Here is an 18,849-nt window from a genome sequence, read left to right on the forward strand (position 1 = left end):
ATTTTGATAATAGGTTCTTTGATAACTACGTTATTTTTAAAAATAATAAAGTATTTATACTTTAATTAAATTGACTCAAGAAAGCATTTCCAAAAGCTCTATAAAAATTGATAATATACAAACAATGTTTTTCAGGTGATAGACAATTTTCCGTCGGGTCGCGTGAAGGTCTGGTGGGTTGATGGACATACAAGCATGTGTTGGCCACAGGATCTGTATAAAGTTGGTATTTTTTATTTAAATATTTTATTTTAAATTGTGTAATCGTATATTGATGTTTAGGTACGTGTTTAACACATATGCTGTAGAAATACTTGATTTTGACCGTGGTTTCGTTCGCGGGTGAAACCAACCGGACAGTTAGTTAATAGCTATAAATACTTAATAACTTATTAATTGCTTCTATTATTTTTAGATTCTCCATTTAATTTATGTCTTGGATATATATTTAGTCATGATATTTTGTAAATGAGATTTTAAAGTTAAGTTTTCATGCCTTATGTTAATATATATACGAGGAGTTCGCTTGTATGTGGTTGTTCTATCATGTATGCAGTTGAATTTTTTTTAAAGAATATTAAAATTCGATCACGAGGCGGGTCTTTTTACCAAACCATGGTATGCCTAGTATCACGGCTAGCCGTGATCATTTTTCTTTCTATTCTTTAAAAATTTCCCATATATAAAGCATCTCATTGCTAAAAATTATTGCATTCTTCAGGTGGGCGAATACGACTCGGAGGACGGCGAGCTGTGGGGCTCGGACGGGTCGGCGTCGGAGGACTCGTGGGAGACGCAGAGCTCGGCGCACGACGCGGACGCGCGCACGCCCGACGCGCCCGCCACGCCCGGCGACCACCTGCCGCCCGCCAGTGAGTGCTCGTTGCTTAGTTGTTACTAAACTTTTGAAAGAATATATTTAAAAAAAAAATTGTATTCGTTAAAATAGCGTATATGTCACTGAAAGGCCGGTAAAGCAATTCTAACACATCTAGTGTTACAAGTGGTGACCACCTTTGCTTGCTCTGCCATAAAAAAAAAATATTCGGGCCGAAAGAATTTGATGCGATATATACCTACTGTTAGTACAATCAGTCAATTACTTTTAGTTTGAAAGCTGAAGCCTACGGGTGCATACTACACAGGTAGTCCCATTAATATTTGGTTAAGTTCTACTAATTTGACGGTGGTTTAGTTTTTTTTTTCATAATTATTTGTTAATGCCGTCAATCATATACCTTTAAGACACAATATAACAGGCCATATATAATGCTATATGTAGTCATGTGTGTGTGGTGTGCAGTGGTGTGCAGCGCCAAGGAGGAGGCGGGCGCGGGCCCCGGCGGCGCGGTGCCGCGGCTGCTGGAGCCGCGCGTCGCGGCGCACATCGAGCGCGGCCGCGTCGCCATGCGCCGCCTCGAGCGCATGTTCGCGGAGCACCCCGCGCTGCAGAGCCAGGAGGTGAGCGGGAGGGGGAGGAGGGGGGCGTTGTATGTTGGGTCAAAAACAAGCAAACGTAGTTCGATCGGAAGGCATCAACTTGTATTTATAATTCTATAGTCTTACTAGCGGACCACCCGAGCGTCGCTCGCTCGCTTACATATATGCTTTATAGCCTATAGCTTTCCTCAATAAATGGGCTATCTAACACGGAAAAAATTTTTGAAATTGGGCCAGTAGTTCCTTAGATAAGCGCGTTCAAACAGACAAACAACAACTTTATATATACAAATCACAGATATATCTCTTTGATATCATATTTTAATGAAATTTGTGTATTGTTTTACAGATAATGCGAAAACTATTAAACCTCTACAAAGACTGCCGCTTTTTAGATCGGTTGATGGGCACAACGTTCTTTCATGAAGATCACTTCTTAGTGAGTATATAACGTTATGATACATAAGTAAATCAAAATCAATTACTGCAACGTTGTTACAAAATGGATTATAATATTCACAAGAACATGTTCTATAACAACGAACTGTTAACGTAATCGACGTATGCCAAACTGTAAGTTCCACATACACACGCGAGTGTAGATGTAGACACAAACAAACGCACACGTCACCGGCAGGGGCTGATCGAGCGCGTGAAGGAGCGCGGCGCGAGCACGCCGCGCGCGGGCGAGCGGCGCGTGCACGAGCAGCTCGCGCGGCTGTTCGCGAGCGAGGCGGGCGCCGCCGGGGCGACGGGGGCCGCGGGGGCCGCGCCCGCGCTGCCGCCCGACGACATGTTCGCGGCGGAGCGCGGCCGCCCCGTCGCCGCCGCCAACGTCGCCGTCGAGCCCATGGAGGTGGGTGCCGGTGGTGGGGATGTCACATGGGACGAGTGTCTCGGCGTTTAATGCTATTGTGGTTGCTCTTATCAGAAAAGAGTTGTAGTGACACCTTTAGCTATAGTGGTAGAACGTGCGGCGTACGTGTATTTCTCTCTCTCTCTCTCTCTCTCTCTCTCTATCTATCTATCTTTCAATCATCCTCTCATAGAAAGCAAGTCAGTTATTTTTGTTACCACGACCCTACAACCCCGTACAACTGTTACATCTGGGTGTCCCTTGACACCAAACAGAGAACATATTATTTTTTTTATAACTTGTTTTAATACTTTATATAAATTAAATTGGCTCACTAATTTATTAAAAAAATTATTATACTTTATACTAATTGATAAATAAATTGGGGGGTGGTGGGGACAGACAGACGTAGGTATCAGTACCAAAAGGGAGTGTTTAATAAAAGATTGGCATTACAAAGGGATAAGGAGAGGCCTATGTCCAACAGTGGACGCAGAAAGGCTGAAAAGAGAGAGATTACAAACACGCATTAAGCTATTTGTTTTCATTAAGCTATTTTCCTTAAAAATACAATATCATTAAAAAGACAAACTATGCAGGTGGATTTGGCGAAGGAACCTCAAACCTTTAACTTGGACTCGGTGCAGGCATCGAGTTCCGATACAAGTGTTCAACCAGACAATACCTCGGAAAATGATAATGGTAAGAAATACACATTATTTTTTTATTTAAATACAAAGTGTTATAAGTATAAGTTTTTATTTACATTTTAAAATAACTGTAAGTATATACTAATCTTGTATCGACTTATAAAAAATAGAAAAAAATTGAGAACAAAGTTATTAATGGAAATGTATGTTAATAATTACAACAAATGATAATTTAGCTATAGTTAGCCTGCATTCTTCTACTAAAAAAAACACAGATTTTTGAGAACTATTCGTATAATTTAGCGTCAACAAAGATGGCGGACGCCGACGCGCCGACACGCAACGTGTGCTACAAATTGTGTTCCCTCATACACGCGCAACTGGTGAAGGCGCACGCTGAAGTCAGCCGGTAAGATTCGTTCGTTCATTCATTCACTCATTCATAGATCATTCTCGTTCACTTTTCACCGTCGCATTGCGACCTGGGCTTTGTTTTCGCTAGTCTGATAGATATAGTGGTAGATATTTTGTGAACACAATACATTGTTTTACCACAAGAAAATTCGTACGTACTTTATTAAGTTGAATTCCAATGGGAAATATCGAAACCTAGAACAAGTTTTGTTCTTTAAATTTTATAGTAGGTTTTCTTATACACTTCATAATTCTCGCCATTCCATATTATCTAATTTATTTGTGGTTCAAAACGGTTAATTCTCTCTATGAAAAAAATCTTGTCTATAAACAATCCAAATAAATCACATAAAAGAATATTTTCAAAAAGATATTCTAAAAATAGTAGAAAATGGTAAAAGACACTTAACCGTTTTACTACCATTCGATATTTAACTTGTATTTTAATCAACTAATTGATCGCATTAAAAACAACATTCGAGCTAAAACGCCACCATCTATTGCGCTGTGCATGGAAGGAAGATATATGCACTAGAATACGAGTGAATCACGAAAAGTTACATAAATATTTATTTTCCCACAGGAGAAGGCCTCAACAGTTGGCCGAATTCCTAAACAGCTTAATGGAAAAGCAAAATACGAGCGAAGAGAAGTTACCCTACCACTTTTCAGTGTGAGCTTTTACATTTTGTTTTTTCGTTATCCTCAGACCCTCTTTTGTATTTGTATGGAACTTGTGCATTATAAGAAATATATACGCATATGAACATCTCTATCGCTGCCATGTGCATAATGATTCGCCACTTTTATCACTAAAACAAATCTTAGCAAGAATCTAAAGTGGTAATAGATGCCAGGTGCAATTTGCATACAAAATTAGATTTTTTTTTTATTCAATAAATTAGTTTTGAATGAAAATTTACTAATCCTAGTATTTGAAAAAAACAAATAACAACAATCAGTTAATCTTCGTTCTTGAAAATAATTAATTTGTTGACTTTAAACGTTGAAAGTTGGCGAATTTTTGGAAATTGATAAAAAACATAATGCGCAGGTTTCATCTTGCATCTGTATTTATTTGCTATTATGTTTTTGTTATGTTCTATACTCAGTATTATATGTGCCTTGCTAACTGTGACGTGCAATACTGTATACATATTATCGCCTAAAATTGCTAATTATCTATTCGCAAAATAATTTAACTTATCAAGTTTAAGTTGTGGCGTCGCGTTACTTATATTAAACAAATAATACGTGTTTTTCTCTGGCATTATCCTTTTTTTTTGTTTCATTTTTGAATAGTTTATTGAAGTTATGAATTATTGTTTTCTAAATTATTTTTCTAACGTTTGCAGTTTCATATTAGTTTCTAAGAAGCACGTAGACATTTATGAAACATTTTTTTTTAATTAAATTTTCGTAGATATTCAGTTGCACATTAGATTATTATTAATATTCTCGGATACAGATCGACACTTATTTTGTTTAGTAGTTAGAAGTTTTTTTTTTGTTTATTTGGGAACTGCTAAGTGGTATCATAATTTCTCTGTGTTCTAAATAAACTGTCATTACATAGTGGCATTAATATTTACATTTGTTTAATGTAAGTTGTGCGTCCTTTGAGTGTTATACATGTTTGCTATATTATGTTGTAATATTTCTCTTTCATTATTCGTGTAATGGTTACTATGATATAATGTTGTGTTATTGACAGATATAAACATAAATGTTCACCTTACATGTTTGATTCTAAAATAAAGCTGCAGACTTCGAAGTGTTTTATGACATAACATGGGCATATGAAACGAAACCTAAACCAAAAAGAAACGTTCGTCATAATCATATTGTGCTTTTAAATCATTAATAAGTTAACACTACACACTTTTAATACCTGTGTATTGGTTATGAGCATGATTTTAAAACGTTTAATCGATTCTTTATTATGAAATATGTACTAGCTTTCCGCCCGCGGCTGCGCCTGCGTTGTGAAATGAAATTCTGAATGAGCACACTGAACACACTTTCAAAATTTAATATTAGCACAGTTTTAGGAAACAGCATACAGTAGTATAATATCTTTGATATCGTAAAAAAAGCCGAAAAATATCCCAACTGGCACAACTCAATAATAGTAAATAATATTGTAATGAAGAAAACAAATTGAAAACATTTTTTGAAAACATACAACGCGGCAGCCCTTTAATTGTGTCCCCGAGCTGCTAACTAAATGGCGTATGTAGCTCGGGCTATTGCTTGCCACTCGCTCAATTGATCTGTCTAAACCTCTTCGTTGAACGACTGTATCGATTATTAGACTGTGGTATTAATAAAAAAATAATTTTCACACACTTGCTAAGTTGATAATTTGTGCAGCGTATATAACGAGTATTTCATGTAATTAACCGCGTTCCAATCAATCGATAATGTAATATACCAGGTTCTAATAAATCGGTTATTATATAATAGCAAATTTTGCGTTAGAAGTAAAATATCCCCGAATCTAGAATATATTCCTGACGCATCTAAATATATGCATTGCTTTGTTATAGCTTTGCTTGAGGTATTATGATTTGACCCATTGGTTGTTATTGAAAATACATACTCGTTCATTGTGAAATATTATGTAGATTTTTTTCCCTCTCTTTTATTGGACCCATTGATCTTCCTACCTTCATATTTGTGACACGGTACTTTTATTATACACCAGTTTTGACCCTTACCTTCCAACGGTTTAACATGTCAGTGAGCAATTGTTAAACAACCTTTTTCCTGTTTGGTTTCAAGTTTATTACTTATAAATTATATATATATAATGTAGCTTTAGTATATATCTTGAAAAGGATATAAAAATTGTAATAAAATACTCTATTAAAATTGTTGTAATTACAGTCAATACGGAGCTCTCGTAATTTGTATGACGGATGATGTGGAAAAGGAAGAAGAGGAGAAGAAAGACAACGACAATAAAGATGCCGCTACCACGAAGTCTGATGGTAAATATTTTATTTATAAAAAAAAGTTGTCTTATATACCGGGATGAAAGTGTATAAAGAACAGCTAAAACATAAAAAAGCCGACTAAGTGGTTGGCAGATGGCCTGTTTTTTCTATAACTTCCCTTAGGCTTCACTATACTGTTTGCAAGCTGGCTCCTACGTTTAACATTACCATTTATCGTATTGGTGCTGTGGAAAATGGACTTATAAATTTAACATTTGAAAGGCAAAAGGCAAAACATTATTTTAAGTGCAGAATGCGTTTATACGTACCCAGAACTCTAAGTGTTTTAGTCTTGGTGTAACACACTAGAATAATTTAGCGTCTAACCTCTTCAACAATACAGTACAATAATTTTGTCATCTACACGAATATTCTACACAAGAATACTACTAGACCAATTTCAAAAGTTTCTTGGATACTTAGAGAAATATATCTTCACCGAGTATTAATACTATATTTTTTGTCTTGTCTTTGTTCTTCGATATCTCCTTCAGTTTTAAACAGATTGACTTGATTGTCTTTGTGTTTGGTAGAAAATTGTACTTCCCTCCCCAGGAACGTGTGACCTTTTTTGCAGTAACAAATTTTATATTAATGTTTTACCGGGCCAACCCGCGCGGACAAGCGGGTATTATTAAGTCGTATTATCTCCAGGTTCAGCGGCGGACACGGCACCGCTAGCGACCGCCGAGGGCGACATAGACGCGGAGGCGCTCGGCGACAGCGAGTCCGCGGACGGCGGGGAGGGGTTCTGCGTGCTCGAGTCGGCGCCCACGAACCACCGCTTCCGCCTCTCCATACTGCAGCCCAGCGAGCCCAGGAGCTTCTACTCGGCCGTTAAGCGGGAGATCAAGCTGCTGAAGAGCGACCTGCCGCCCGGGGTCAGTTGGCAGTTGATTGATTTATGTGATATGTCCGTTATTTTGCGTTCCTTTGATTTATTTGATATGTCCGTTATTTTGCGTTCGTTTGGTATGCCACCTCACAATAAAACTCTTATGCTCTATTCCTAAACGTTCGAAACTGTTTGTTTGTTTGAAACTTTTTCATGCAAAACCTATTTTTTAGAAAACTGTAAATGAAGTTGTTGGATAAAGATAGGTGCATTTCAATTGAAGCAATTAATAACATACAAAATGTTTTTATTGCCAAATAGTGCGAGTAAACTTTATTAAAAATACTGAATATCCAGCTCGAAGGACCAGAAATTATATAGCTCGAGAACACAGCGGGAACAATATTTTACCCATATCTCATCAAGTTAAACAAGACTTAACTGAACGTTACCCAGGTGTGGGTGCGCGGCTACGAGGACCGCATCGACCTGCTGTCGGTGATGATAGCGGGCCCGGCGCGCACGCCGTACGAGGGCGGGCTGTTCGTGTTCGACGTGCAGCTCGGCGGCGAGTACCCGCGCGCGCCGCCGCTCTGCCACTACCACTCGTACTGCAGCGACCGCCTCAACCCCAACCTGTACGAGGACGGCAAGGTGGGCCCGCCCGCACGCACGCACGCACGCACGCACGCACGCACGCACGCACGCACGCACGCACGCACGCACGCACCAGCACGTACATACCAACATGTGCCCATATTCACTTGACATACACACACACACACACAAGTAATTTACAGGTACAGATACCCAAAGCATTGCAAAGCAATTAATAGATATCTATTATATAAATAATTGGATTGATATGTTGAACATCCAAATAGTATTATCACTTTTTTATTGTTGTCATATATGATAGATTTTTGGAGACTTAATTGGAAAAAAACAACATTGGTTTCTGATTTACTTAATTCTTTAAATTTTAATTCTTAAAATTCTTAATTCTTTAAAGTTTGAATAAGAGTGTCATAAACGCTTCTAAAATAAATGTATATCATGTTTCTAACTAGTTTATCTGTTAGCTACATTTTTTATACTGTTTTTTTTTTACTACTTAATTATAATGATGAATAACAATGATCGTGCGCAGGTGTGCGTGTCCCTGCTGGGCACGTGGTCGGGGCGCGGCGTGGAGGTGTGGGGCAAGGACAGCTCGCTGCTGCAGGTGATCGTGTCGCTGCAGGGTCTCATACTCAACGCGGAGCCCTACTTCAACGAGGCCGGCTATGAGAAGCAGAAGGGTGAGTGGCGGCTTTGTATCCACTTGGATTAAACACTGCCTTAAGTTATTGAACGCAAAATATAATTTTAATATTTCTAACTTAACTTTGTGCACTGGCATTGAATATTCGCTATTCCCATTGAATAGTGAAACCAAACTGTCTAGGTAAAAAAATCAGGCTTTATACAATGGTGTTATGTACATCAATTAGTTATTCAGGCATCAACATTGCCTTATGTAATAACTAGCTGCGCCCCGCGGTTTTACCCGCGTAAGTCTGTATCCCGTAGGAATATCGGGATAAAAAATTTTCAATATGTTATTGCAATCGGTTCAGTAGTTTTTGTGTGAAAGAGCAACAAACACACACATCCTTACAATCTTTCGCATTTATAATATTAGTAGGATGCATTTATAATATTAGTAGCATATCCGAGACAATTGATCAAATGAAAGTGGTTTTGCGTACGCAGGCACCCAGCAGGGCAAGGAGAACTCGCGCATGTACAACGAGATGGTGCTGCTGAAGCTGGTGCAGTCGATGACGCGCATGGCGCTCAGCCCGCCCGAACCGTTTGGCGACGAGGTGGTGCAGCACCTGCGCGGCTCCGGCGCCGCGCTGTGCCGCCGGCTCGAGGGGCTGGCGGCGCTGTCGGCCCCGCGCGACCCCGCCGACCCCGCCAGCCCCGCCGGCGCCGCGCCCGCCGACCCCGTCGACCCCCCGGACTACCCGCTGGTGCCGGCGTCGCGCGGCTTCTGCCTCACGCTGCGCTCGTCGCTCGACTCGTTCCGCGCGGCGCTGCGCAAGCTCGACGTGCAGTTATAGCCTTAGCGTCCGCCCGCCCTCCTCCCCCCCGCGCTCTCCGCTGCGGACGCGTGCTCGTAGGGCGCCCCCCCCCCTGCCCTCTCTGCGCGCTCTCGTCTAGTCTGGATACGTTTGGTTTTGATGCCGCTCGCCTCGGTTGGCGGCAGTTTTGGACAGCGATCACATCAGTTGCTGGATAGGTCATTCGATTAACTGTAATAGATTCAAATGTTGTGTTGTTAGATAACAATAAAGTAGTTCCTTGGTCACGTTTTATTTCACTTTGTTGAATTCATTTAAAACGATAACATGACAGGTCGACGGCACGTGTCCGCGCGAGCGAGCGGCGGCCGACTCGCACACTCACAGTCGCGCCGGTCTCGTATAGTTATAGAATTTATTGTGATTCGATTAGATCTTAGACGTTCGCGGCGATCTAGTTTATTATTTCGAAATTTATATTCCAATTTTATTAATCTCGAGCATTATTAGCGTGCATGCCCTCTGTCTTTCATATCCACGACGATATGGACTGTACAGCTGTTACTCATAATGTATTTATTGTATGAAATTCTGGAATGTTCGATCCTATGCTAATATGATTAGACTATTATTATAGATATTGAATTTAATTAATATTTATTTCGTTTAATGTAACGTATGTTGAAGCGATGCGTACTTACTGAGGTTTCATACGATTTTGCTAAAATCGAATTTGTTACACGACTGCCGTGGAACGTGCTGTTTTGTGAATTTTGTTCGCGAGTTAATTCGCTTGATAATGTAAAACAGTTATTTTCACCGTCGCGTTGTTATTTATGATAATAATTATTATTATATTTACAATATGATTTTTTTAATGTACGCTCGGTGTTAAAAATATTTGCACAATTTTAGAGAGGTGGTTTTATTTCCTGCAGTGCGTGACACGTTTGCAAACTATTGCTTGTTCGTTTAACGGTGTAATATAGCTATGTAATACACGAATCGTATCAATATAATGTATCTAGACAAAGAAGTACATAATGAACCAGTAGTGATAAATATTGCAAATGCATTTTTAACACCAGTTAGGTTATTATACGTGAATTTTCAATCGCCCATATTTTGTTATTAGCTGATGTATGAAATGAGTCTCTTGAATGTTAATTTATGTATGTGTACGAATATAAATTGCTAACTTTTTTTATGTAATTATAGTTTTTATTTCGTTTGTGATGCAAGTTATTTATATTTTAATAATGAAATGAGAAAATGCGCCGTCTGTTACACTCCACTGTAGTTCGCGATATTATCGCTTTTGTTACCAGTTTATATGCAGGGGCCCGTTATGGCAACTGATGATTTTGGAATGTTAATAAATATAAACAACTGATTGGGAGTTTTTTTTTCCAAATTTGAATAAATTTGCATGTGGACAAATCTGTTATATTGTCGTCAGAAACTGTAACAATTGTATATGTATTTTCGAATTTATTGTAAGTCATTCAATCGTCATAACGGCCATTTACGGATTATTTGTTAAGGAATTGTAAACGGTCCTCTACACTAAGTGAACCAGTGATTTTATTTTTGTCTAAATTGCGGTTTTTACATTTAGAAATTTGTATGTTTTTTTGAGATTATCCTTATTTCCAATAGTAACGCTTATAGTATCGGCGAGTGTTAGCGCCGGCCCGCGGCGCCGGCTTGCACAAAAATGATGTAATTCATGCCAAAGTCAATTGAGCTATGAAAGGCTTCGGTCGCTTGTGTACGCGATAAGTGACAATTATAAAATAAATGATTCTTCAACTTCACTTGTTTTTTACTTTATCCTCTACGTTGTTTGATAGCATCTTAATATTAATTTTCACCTTAGATCTAACAACTAGACTTTATGATACTTTCAGTTAACATAAACAACCTAATAAGATACAGGAATAATTCAGTGAATAAATAAGCAAATAAAACACACACAATAATTTTTATTGTAAAAATACTCTGAAACAAATTATTACATCAGTCACTTCTTTTACAATAAAATATAGCTAGATACATAAATATAAAAATGGTTATTCTATCACAGTAAATTATCCATTATTACAATAATAATAATCTGCATGCTTATATCAAACATAGTAATCATATTAATTTTGCTCCTCACAAAATATTCCATTATACTAAAAAATAAACATCTATAGTAGAAAGCAATTTATAAGCATTGAAGTAACACGATATAATGCTTACCTAACGATTATATTTTTAAGTAGGTTAAATGCAAACTGTCTTTCATTTACACACATTCTAGGCCATAGATTACTACCTATGGTTGAAACCATATTATCACAAATGCTCAAATTAGCATAGAGTTGAAAAAAAGTTTGTTCAGTCTTCTACATTAACATTCCAACGATTATACGAATCATAAACAAATTATTTTCACATCTTTAAAATTATTGTACATTAACAAGGGAAGACTTAATTTTAGGAGAGCCAGTTGTTTCATAAAACAATTGAAATCACTTGTAATGATTGAAATATAAGCTATGAATTATAAAAAAATATTTGAGCTACAATAACAACGATTTGATGCATGAATGGTCACAATTTTATTAATTTATTAATTACGCAATGATAATTCCATTTAAATTCATATATAATGCATCTAGTAATACGTGTTACACAAAAACTTTGTACTTTCCAAACATAAATCGAACTTTATTCCTAAAACGATCGTAAAGGTCTCAACATAAACATGTTTGAGTGAATAAAATACGTAATAAATGTACGTTTACGACAACTGTATCTGGTAACATCTCGTTTATGAGGATAATTAGTTAAAGCGATTTAACGGCCATTAAATCGCCAATTAATACGTGGTTTATTGCACCGTAACGACATTCAATGTCGAGGATTCCGTTCTAACATATTAACGGATACTAAAATGATGCAAACGAATGACCACAACAAAACAAACACAGCCCACGCGACGTTTGAAAAAGGGCTCTTATATTTGTTGACAACGCCCAGCCCTAATAAGTTAGTGCAATGGCGTCGTGCAGAGAGCACTAGGAACGTAGGTATTAAGTACTGGATGCCGGTACCCGCGTAAGACCCTGTAAACTTGATGAGCACGCTGATATCCTCTAAGAAATACGTCAACAGCAATGGCGGAACAACGGCAACAACGGGGAACAACATCTTCCTGAGAACGAAATTGTACGTCTCCAAACGACTCGTGTCTAAGAACATACTTTGTAAATTATTCCTCAGCGTGATGGCGATGATCGGAAAACTAGTGGACAGCGTAAACACTGGGAACAGAGCGAGGAAATATTCGACGATTTCGAGGAAAACATTTTCGTTATCTGTGGGCACGAAGTTGAGCGTGTACAGGTCGCTCAGCTGCGCGAACGCGAACGCACCCGTGAACGCTAGAAGGAGATAGAAGATGCTGATGAGAAGGTAGTCTAGAGCGAGATGGAGGCCTAAGTAGCCTTTGCCACGAATTGGCGAGATGAGTCCGGGCAGTGAATGGTGGCACATAAAGGAGTACACGCACGCCCCGAACAGAGTGGGCATTCCTGTGAAATCAAACGCTGGCGGCCTCCCTTGCGGTCCGTGTTTGATGAGGAGATGGATCGCCATCGTTATCATTATTGCGAATGCTGGAATGAAAAGTCACTTTTTAGGTTTTAAGAAAATTTTAAGTAAGCTGGATGTATAATAAACAACTTGATAGTATTAGATTTGAAACTAGTAGTTAGTTTCAAATTTTAATACTTTCATAATGATTTTTGTATAAAATTTTAAGTAAGCAGTATTAAACGCGCTTTCGTTTTCAATGCAGTAAACAAACTACCGTATTATTTAATTTTAAGCTTTAGGGAAATGAACACAAAAAGAGTAGGTTTAAAATAGTAGGGAATTTTCAAATAATATAAAACAAACTTTTACATTTGCTAGGAATAGTTAGTAGAATAGTTGCTGTACATATAACATAATAACGAAACATATTATTATTAAACAAATAGACTCACCCAGCCACCGCATACCCGAAGTGAAGAGTTGCAAATATTTTGTTTTCTGTACATTGAAGAATACAAAAGGGCCCATAGCGGCGAAGAAAGTCAACAGAGCGACTCGGTAGCAATCCAACCTAGTGTACACGCCGGCCTCTGATGACGTCACGTTAAAGCAAGGCATCGCATCCCAGTCTGTTGTGTTCGTCATGTTTGATGGTATTGTTGAACTGTGGACAGACATACAAAAGATCAGGTTTACATCAGGTGGCCCACCTGCTCCTTTGATTGCTCTGCCATAAAAAAAAACATCTGTTCAAATCAAATCAATTAATATAAGGGGCAAGGCAAAAATGTAGTGAAATTTAAGGTTTACTTAACCGGAAGTCAACATTTCAAATCAAATTTTGAATAAATGCTAAATATTGTTTTATTTTTCTTTATTTAGGACAAAAATAGTTATACATTCAATACAATAAAGAAAGGACTTAAAACTTTTTGGTAAACTACACATCTCTTGTTATATTTCAATCTTGAATTAAAGCTCTAAATGTTTATCTTCCCCTCTCTCTTGTAAACTTGGAGCGTATAGAGTAAATACACAATAACACAGTAATTATAGCAAAAGAAGTGATACTACCCAAAAAGTATTTCTTTGTATCAATTGCAACATGTCATTTTACAAGTTACAACTACATCAATTCAAATGTTACTTAACCATAACACATTCACAATAACTAAGAATATAAAAAAAATAAGAAGGGTTCTTACCACACAACATCCATCAAAGACTTTGCCACAGCTGCTGAATATATTGATAAATCTCCGTATAAATACACACACAGTGTACAATAGAACATTGTCCGTCCACTCTTACTTAAGAACAGGTTAGCCATCTCGCCAAGTTCAATTCTTTTGTCCAAACTATAGTATCGGGAAGGTATTGAATCTCCGCAGACCAGGGGATCTTCCAACTCTTCATGAACACTAGCCTGATCTTCCTCTGAATGCTCTTCATCTTGTACCTAGATTATAGTCACCTCTTTAATACTATATGGAGGAATCATGAAAGATGAATAGTTTATGGACAAAATTTGTTATTTGCTTAAATCAATTAATGTGTTAATTTTATTGTGAATTACACTAATATGTATACCTAATGAGATTCTGAGAAAAATAAATATTTTTTTCAAATGCTATACTAATAGATTTGTAATTTTCTTATAATTGAGGTAGAATCATTATGAAAATAATAAATAAAAAAACACAAACATGCTTCCATCATGAAATTATTATATTGTCACCATTGTTTTAAAGCAAATCAAATTGTGCTTATTAAAAAACAGTTTTGATGCTTTAAGCTAAAAGAATAGGATAACCTTGCCATCTGATAGTAAATATAATAAATACAGAACTTAATACTCAAAGATTAAATTCACATACTTACACTGCTTCTCTTAATAAATTGCAATCGCTTCCACTTAAACACAGCATTGGCACATGCCATAGTTTCTATCACATATGTAGCATTCATGAAGCTCATAAAAGCAAGGAACACAAGGGATATTGTGCTGAGACCCCATCCTGCCCTGGCGAAAGCTGCAGGGAGAGTGAGAGCCCCTGTTCCAACTATCAAATTAAATATATATATTAAACCCACCTGAAACAGATGTGTACTTATGATACTGTGAACAACTCACATAAACATCAGAGCAAATTATATCTTTATATATACTTTTACATTTAAGGATTATTTTTTTGATATATAATATACAATAACATGTCAATCTATTAGGAAACATTAAAATTGATCGTGTCATACTATACTCTTGTTATACTGTTGTATCTCATTTCATAGTTTAATTTACAGTTATGTGTGGAAAAAATGATAAAGTAGTCTAAAACATATGTCCAATTTCAACGTGTGTTATGACGTGTCGATATAAAGTAACCTTGCTACATATTAGTTTATTCATAGAACTCAAATCAGATAATAAAGGTAGAACAAAGAAATCATACCCAAATAGAGTATTGATCACCAGCCTCAGCTAAAGGCATTTTTAAAAATTTTCTCACAGACCAGCGTCGCCGAACCATAACATATGGTTTGCATACGACATCACTATGCTTTAGCTGTTCTGACCGCAGAAACTATAAATTTTTACTATTGTTTTGATAAATTTCAGGTGAGATTAAAAATAATATTTCATAACAATCAAAATGACAAATGACAAATGACGTATTACTATTTACTTGAGCTCCTAGTATAGAGTCGTATAAATCTATACTACCCTAGTAAAAAAAAAGCGCTACGAAAGAGGATTTTTTCTCTATTATGGTATTAGTACAGTATTGTGTAATCTGTGATTATGGCAATAGCGGAGATTTTGCCATTTTAAAGTTAAAGGTAAGGAAACATTACTTGGGATAAAACTGGTAAAGATATGTTTAAGAAGAGAGTATAATGTTTAAAATATTATCACCCTTTACAAAGTAGTCAATGTGAAATGTACTTGTCATTTTACTGTCTCAGAGAATTCTTAAAATTTTGCTTGATTTTGTGTTAGGTGTTTTTTTTTTATTATAATAGCTACGCTCTTATCAATAACAATATCTAATCCATTTTGGTCTATCCACCTATTAAGGTCGGCGAGACCACAAATTTTAACAAACTATGTCAATCATTAGAATCAACAGTTTACAACACAAAATCACATCATCATTGATTGACAATCAATCATCAGTAGTGTTGATGGACGTTTATTATATTATTAAAATAATTGTTTAGATCATAACCATATATACGTACTTTATTGATTGTATGTACGTAATACACACTGAGTCATTAATGTTCAAAAACATAACTTTCTTTTAATACTTCTATTCTATCCTCAATAGAATACGGATATAACTATGTAATGAACAAAAAAAAAATATTAACTCGTGTACGTCTTGTTGACTCATCTGTATTAAGAGTGCATAAATTATGCATGTCTAATATTTTTACAATGCTACTATTCGTTGAACACTGAAATCACCATGTATTACTGGTGAGCATTGAAATCAACAAGTATTTATAAAGGAGAAAGGGAGAGATAGAACTAATTAAATTTGTATATAGTTAAATGTAATCACAGAGTTATAAGATATGTAAATTGAATTGAGAGCGATGCTATTTATTGAACTAATTCCATCTCTATTTATGTATTTTTTATTGGGAGTTGATAATCCTACACATTTAAATTGATTGATTTTTTTATAACTATGGCAGCACCAGACACCACCATACTCAACAAATCTGTCATCACGAATAAAAATTAAAAACACATTTAATCCGGAATTCGAAAATAGAGATTTGGTTTAATCCAAGTCTCATTAGAGAGGTTATTATAGGGTCAGTAAGTATTTATAATTTAAATTAAGTATGCATTCTTTGGAATAATGCTTCTGCAGTTCCACTGTATTATTTTAGAATCCATTACAGACCATCAATTACTACAGAGCCATTTTCAGGCGTAGGTATCTGGAGCTTCCCTTATAATAGTAGTAGTAATTTTGTAAAAACTTGATAGTTTTGGCGCTTAAAAAATAGTTTTTTTTTTTTTGTAAGTTGAGTTTGCATTATTTCTGTTTGAGGCTGAATAAGTAGGAGACAAATTCGAACCCTGAAGACTAAACATTATGAACAATTCTCTACGACCGAACATGTGTCACCTGTGTGGTTTTATAACACCTGAGTTAAGATCAACATGTATTTTAGTATGACCTTATCAACAATTGATGACATTGGAGAGTGGGGAAAATATACATAAAGGTTAACTAGTATAGAGTTATAACAAACATATATACATTGAGGGATAAATTACTAATCAAATGTTAAAAAAGCTGTTTGGGATGGCTTCTAAGATGCAGAACTGTTAACATTTACTTTATGATAAATTCTCCTGGCCTAACTAATTTTCCCACAACCTACTGGAGTGAACATTACTCGGTTGGTATAACTAACAATACCAATTCCATTTATATATTAATAATGAAATTTTTGCATTAAGACTTAAATTATTGCTTTCAATAAAATCGATTGCATCCTGTGCTGTAGTAAACATGTTATGGTTGCTGCCTATTTTTAATACTTCCAGATACAATGATATTATTATTGCCTTAAAAATACCAAAGGCTACAAGGTGCACTCCCGGGACATGAATCAATTAACTGAACATGAACAATATGAGGATAGCACTCTGTAGTTACATATTTACACCAACTATCTTGTATAGAAGAAGATAAGAATCTCATTACTAACATCAAAAATTTCTGTTAACAAGTCCTCTTACTGCCTATTTTATATCTAGGCTTGTATTTTTAATGTTTGGCATTGTAACAGGCTACTTCAGAACTGCGAGAAACCAGTCCTAGGGTCATAGAATCTAGAGGATAATTTATAGACCAATCTGTTCTAATCTTACCATATGTAATATGAATTAAATATGTGAAGTACTAGCTACGCTCCGCGGTTTCACCCTCGTAAGTCCGTATCCTGTAGGAATATCGGGATAAAAAGTTGCCAATATGTTAGTCAAGTCCAGCTGTCTACGCAACAAATTTCATTGCAATCGGTTCAGTAGTTATTGCGTGAAAGAGTAGCAAACACACACATCCTTACAAACTTTCGCATTTATAATATTAGTAGGAAGTAGGACTAGTAGGATTAGAAATGCTTGGTTCGTAAACAAACCCTTGGCATTTCAAATCAAAGAATTGCAAAATCGATCCTATTTCGAAATAATTGCTAAAAATAAGAAATGGTCTAGATTGTCCTTGTTGAAGGGCAATCTAGCCCTGCAATCAACCCGGTTTTAAACACTGAAACCGGGTTGAATCACCACAAAAGGGTTAGATTCCGCCCGAAAAGGCTAAGGTGGCAACACTGTTTCACAGTAAATGCATATAAACTTTTGAAAGGTTGGCTGTGTTGTACAAAAAGTGCACGAGTGGATACGGACTACTTAGCCTCTCTTCTACTGTGAACCATACGAGAAGTAAATATGGATTCTAGAGAAACGAAGGATTTCATTGAAATACTAAAATAAATATATACAGATAATCCACATTTTACACACCACAATTACGCATGCGCTATGCGTATAGCCATTAAGACTAATAGAAAACCTATTAGATATGTATATGGATACACCAACCCATGGGGGTTATATAAGAAAATAAACATCCACAGTCAACACAAGAATTGAAGCGGTATTTTTTATAAGCCTTTTTACTTCGATTTTCCCTATCTAACTATCATCAATAAAATTACGTATACTAGCAATATTATTCAGGAGCAGACAGCGCTGCAGACTTCTTTAATGACGCCCTCGCTATGAATTTATTTATGAAAAATACTCAAGACCGTTTGGCTTTGGCGTCGTAGTTTGAGATCATTTTGTATGGACGTAATTTTGAGACTGAATAATAAAGCAGTATCGCCATTTCTGTACATTACTTTATTATTAAAAAAAGAAATAAATTCGTAATGTAGAGTATTGGTGGCTCAGGGGTTAGGAACT

At 36.5% G+C, this 18,849-nt stretch overlaps 2 protein-coding genes across 5 annotated transcripts in view; one reads left to right on the forward strand and one right to left on the reverse strand.

Annotated features, from left to right (window-relative positions):
* The window catches only part of LOC119832177 ((E3-independent) E2 ubiquitin-conjugating enzyme), a 21,339-nt gene extending 10,259 nt beyond the window's left edge, over nt 1-11,080 (forward strand). For 2 of the 3 annotated variants that reach the window (XM_038355791.1, XM_038355792.1), the window contains exons 13-25: nt 136-222; nt 722-872; nt 1,304-1,461; nt 1,790-1,879; nt 2,078-2,296; nt 2,896-2,998; nt 3,250-3,355; nt 3,944-4,033; nt 6,250-6,353; nt 7,014-7,240; nt 7,651-7,848; nt 8,345-8,495; nt 8,950-11,080. In XM_038355791.1, the coding sequence (XP_038211719.1) occupies nt 136-222; nt 722-872; nt 1,304-1,461; nt 1,790-1,879; nt 2,078-2,296; nt 2,896-2,998; nt 3,250-3,355; nt 3,944-4,033; nt 6,250-6,353; nt 7,014-7,240; nt 7,651-7,848; nt 8,345-8,495; nt 8,950-9,302 (2,037 nt within the window). In that variant the 3' untranslated portion in view covers nt 9,303-11,080. The remainder of the gene's footprint in view (nt 1-135; nt 223-721; nt 873-1,303; nt 1,462-1,789; nt 1,880-2,077; nt 2,297-2,895; nt 2,999-3,249; nt 3,356-3,943; nt 4,034-6,249; nt 6,354-7,013; nt 7,241-7,650; nt 7,849-8,344; nt 8,496-8,949) is intronic. The other variant, XM_038355793.1, reaches the window with a different exon arrangement.
* On the reverse strand, nt 9,388-15,511 carry LOC119832178 (transmembrane protein 104 homolog). 2 transcript variants are annotated; one of them, XR_005287915.1, is made up of 6 exons: nt 15,305-15,511; nt 14,733-14,945; nt 14,057-14,310; nt 13,304-13,515; nt 11,511-12,931; nt 9,388-9,494 (listed from the first exon to the last, which is right to left on the reverse strand). XR_005287915.1 is itself a non-coding variant. In XM_038355794.1 (5 exons), exons 1-5 carry the CDS (start codon nt 15,380-15,382, stop codon nt 12,165-12,167), a joined length of 1,524 nt encoding a protein of 507 aa, XP_038211722.1. In that variant the 5' UTR covers nt 15,383-15,511; the 3' UTR covers nt 11,458-12,164. The 2 variants fall into 2 exon arrangements, 1 of the variants encoding a protein (XP_038211722.1); XM_038355794.1 differs by lacking the exon at nt 9,388-9,494 and having other exon boundaries at nt 11,458-12,931.
* Nucleotides 15,512-18,849: the final 3,338 nt, after the last annotated feature.

Source organism: Zerene cesonia, chromosome 15, assembly GCF_012273895.1.
Source record: "Zerene cesonia ecotype Mississippi chromosome 15, Zerene_cesonia_1.1, whole genome shotgun sequence".
In the NCBI taxonomy this organism is placed as follows: Eukaryota; Metazoa; Arthropoda; class Insecta; order Lepidoptera; family Pieridae; genus Zerene; species Zerene cesonia.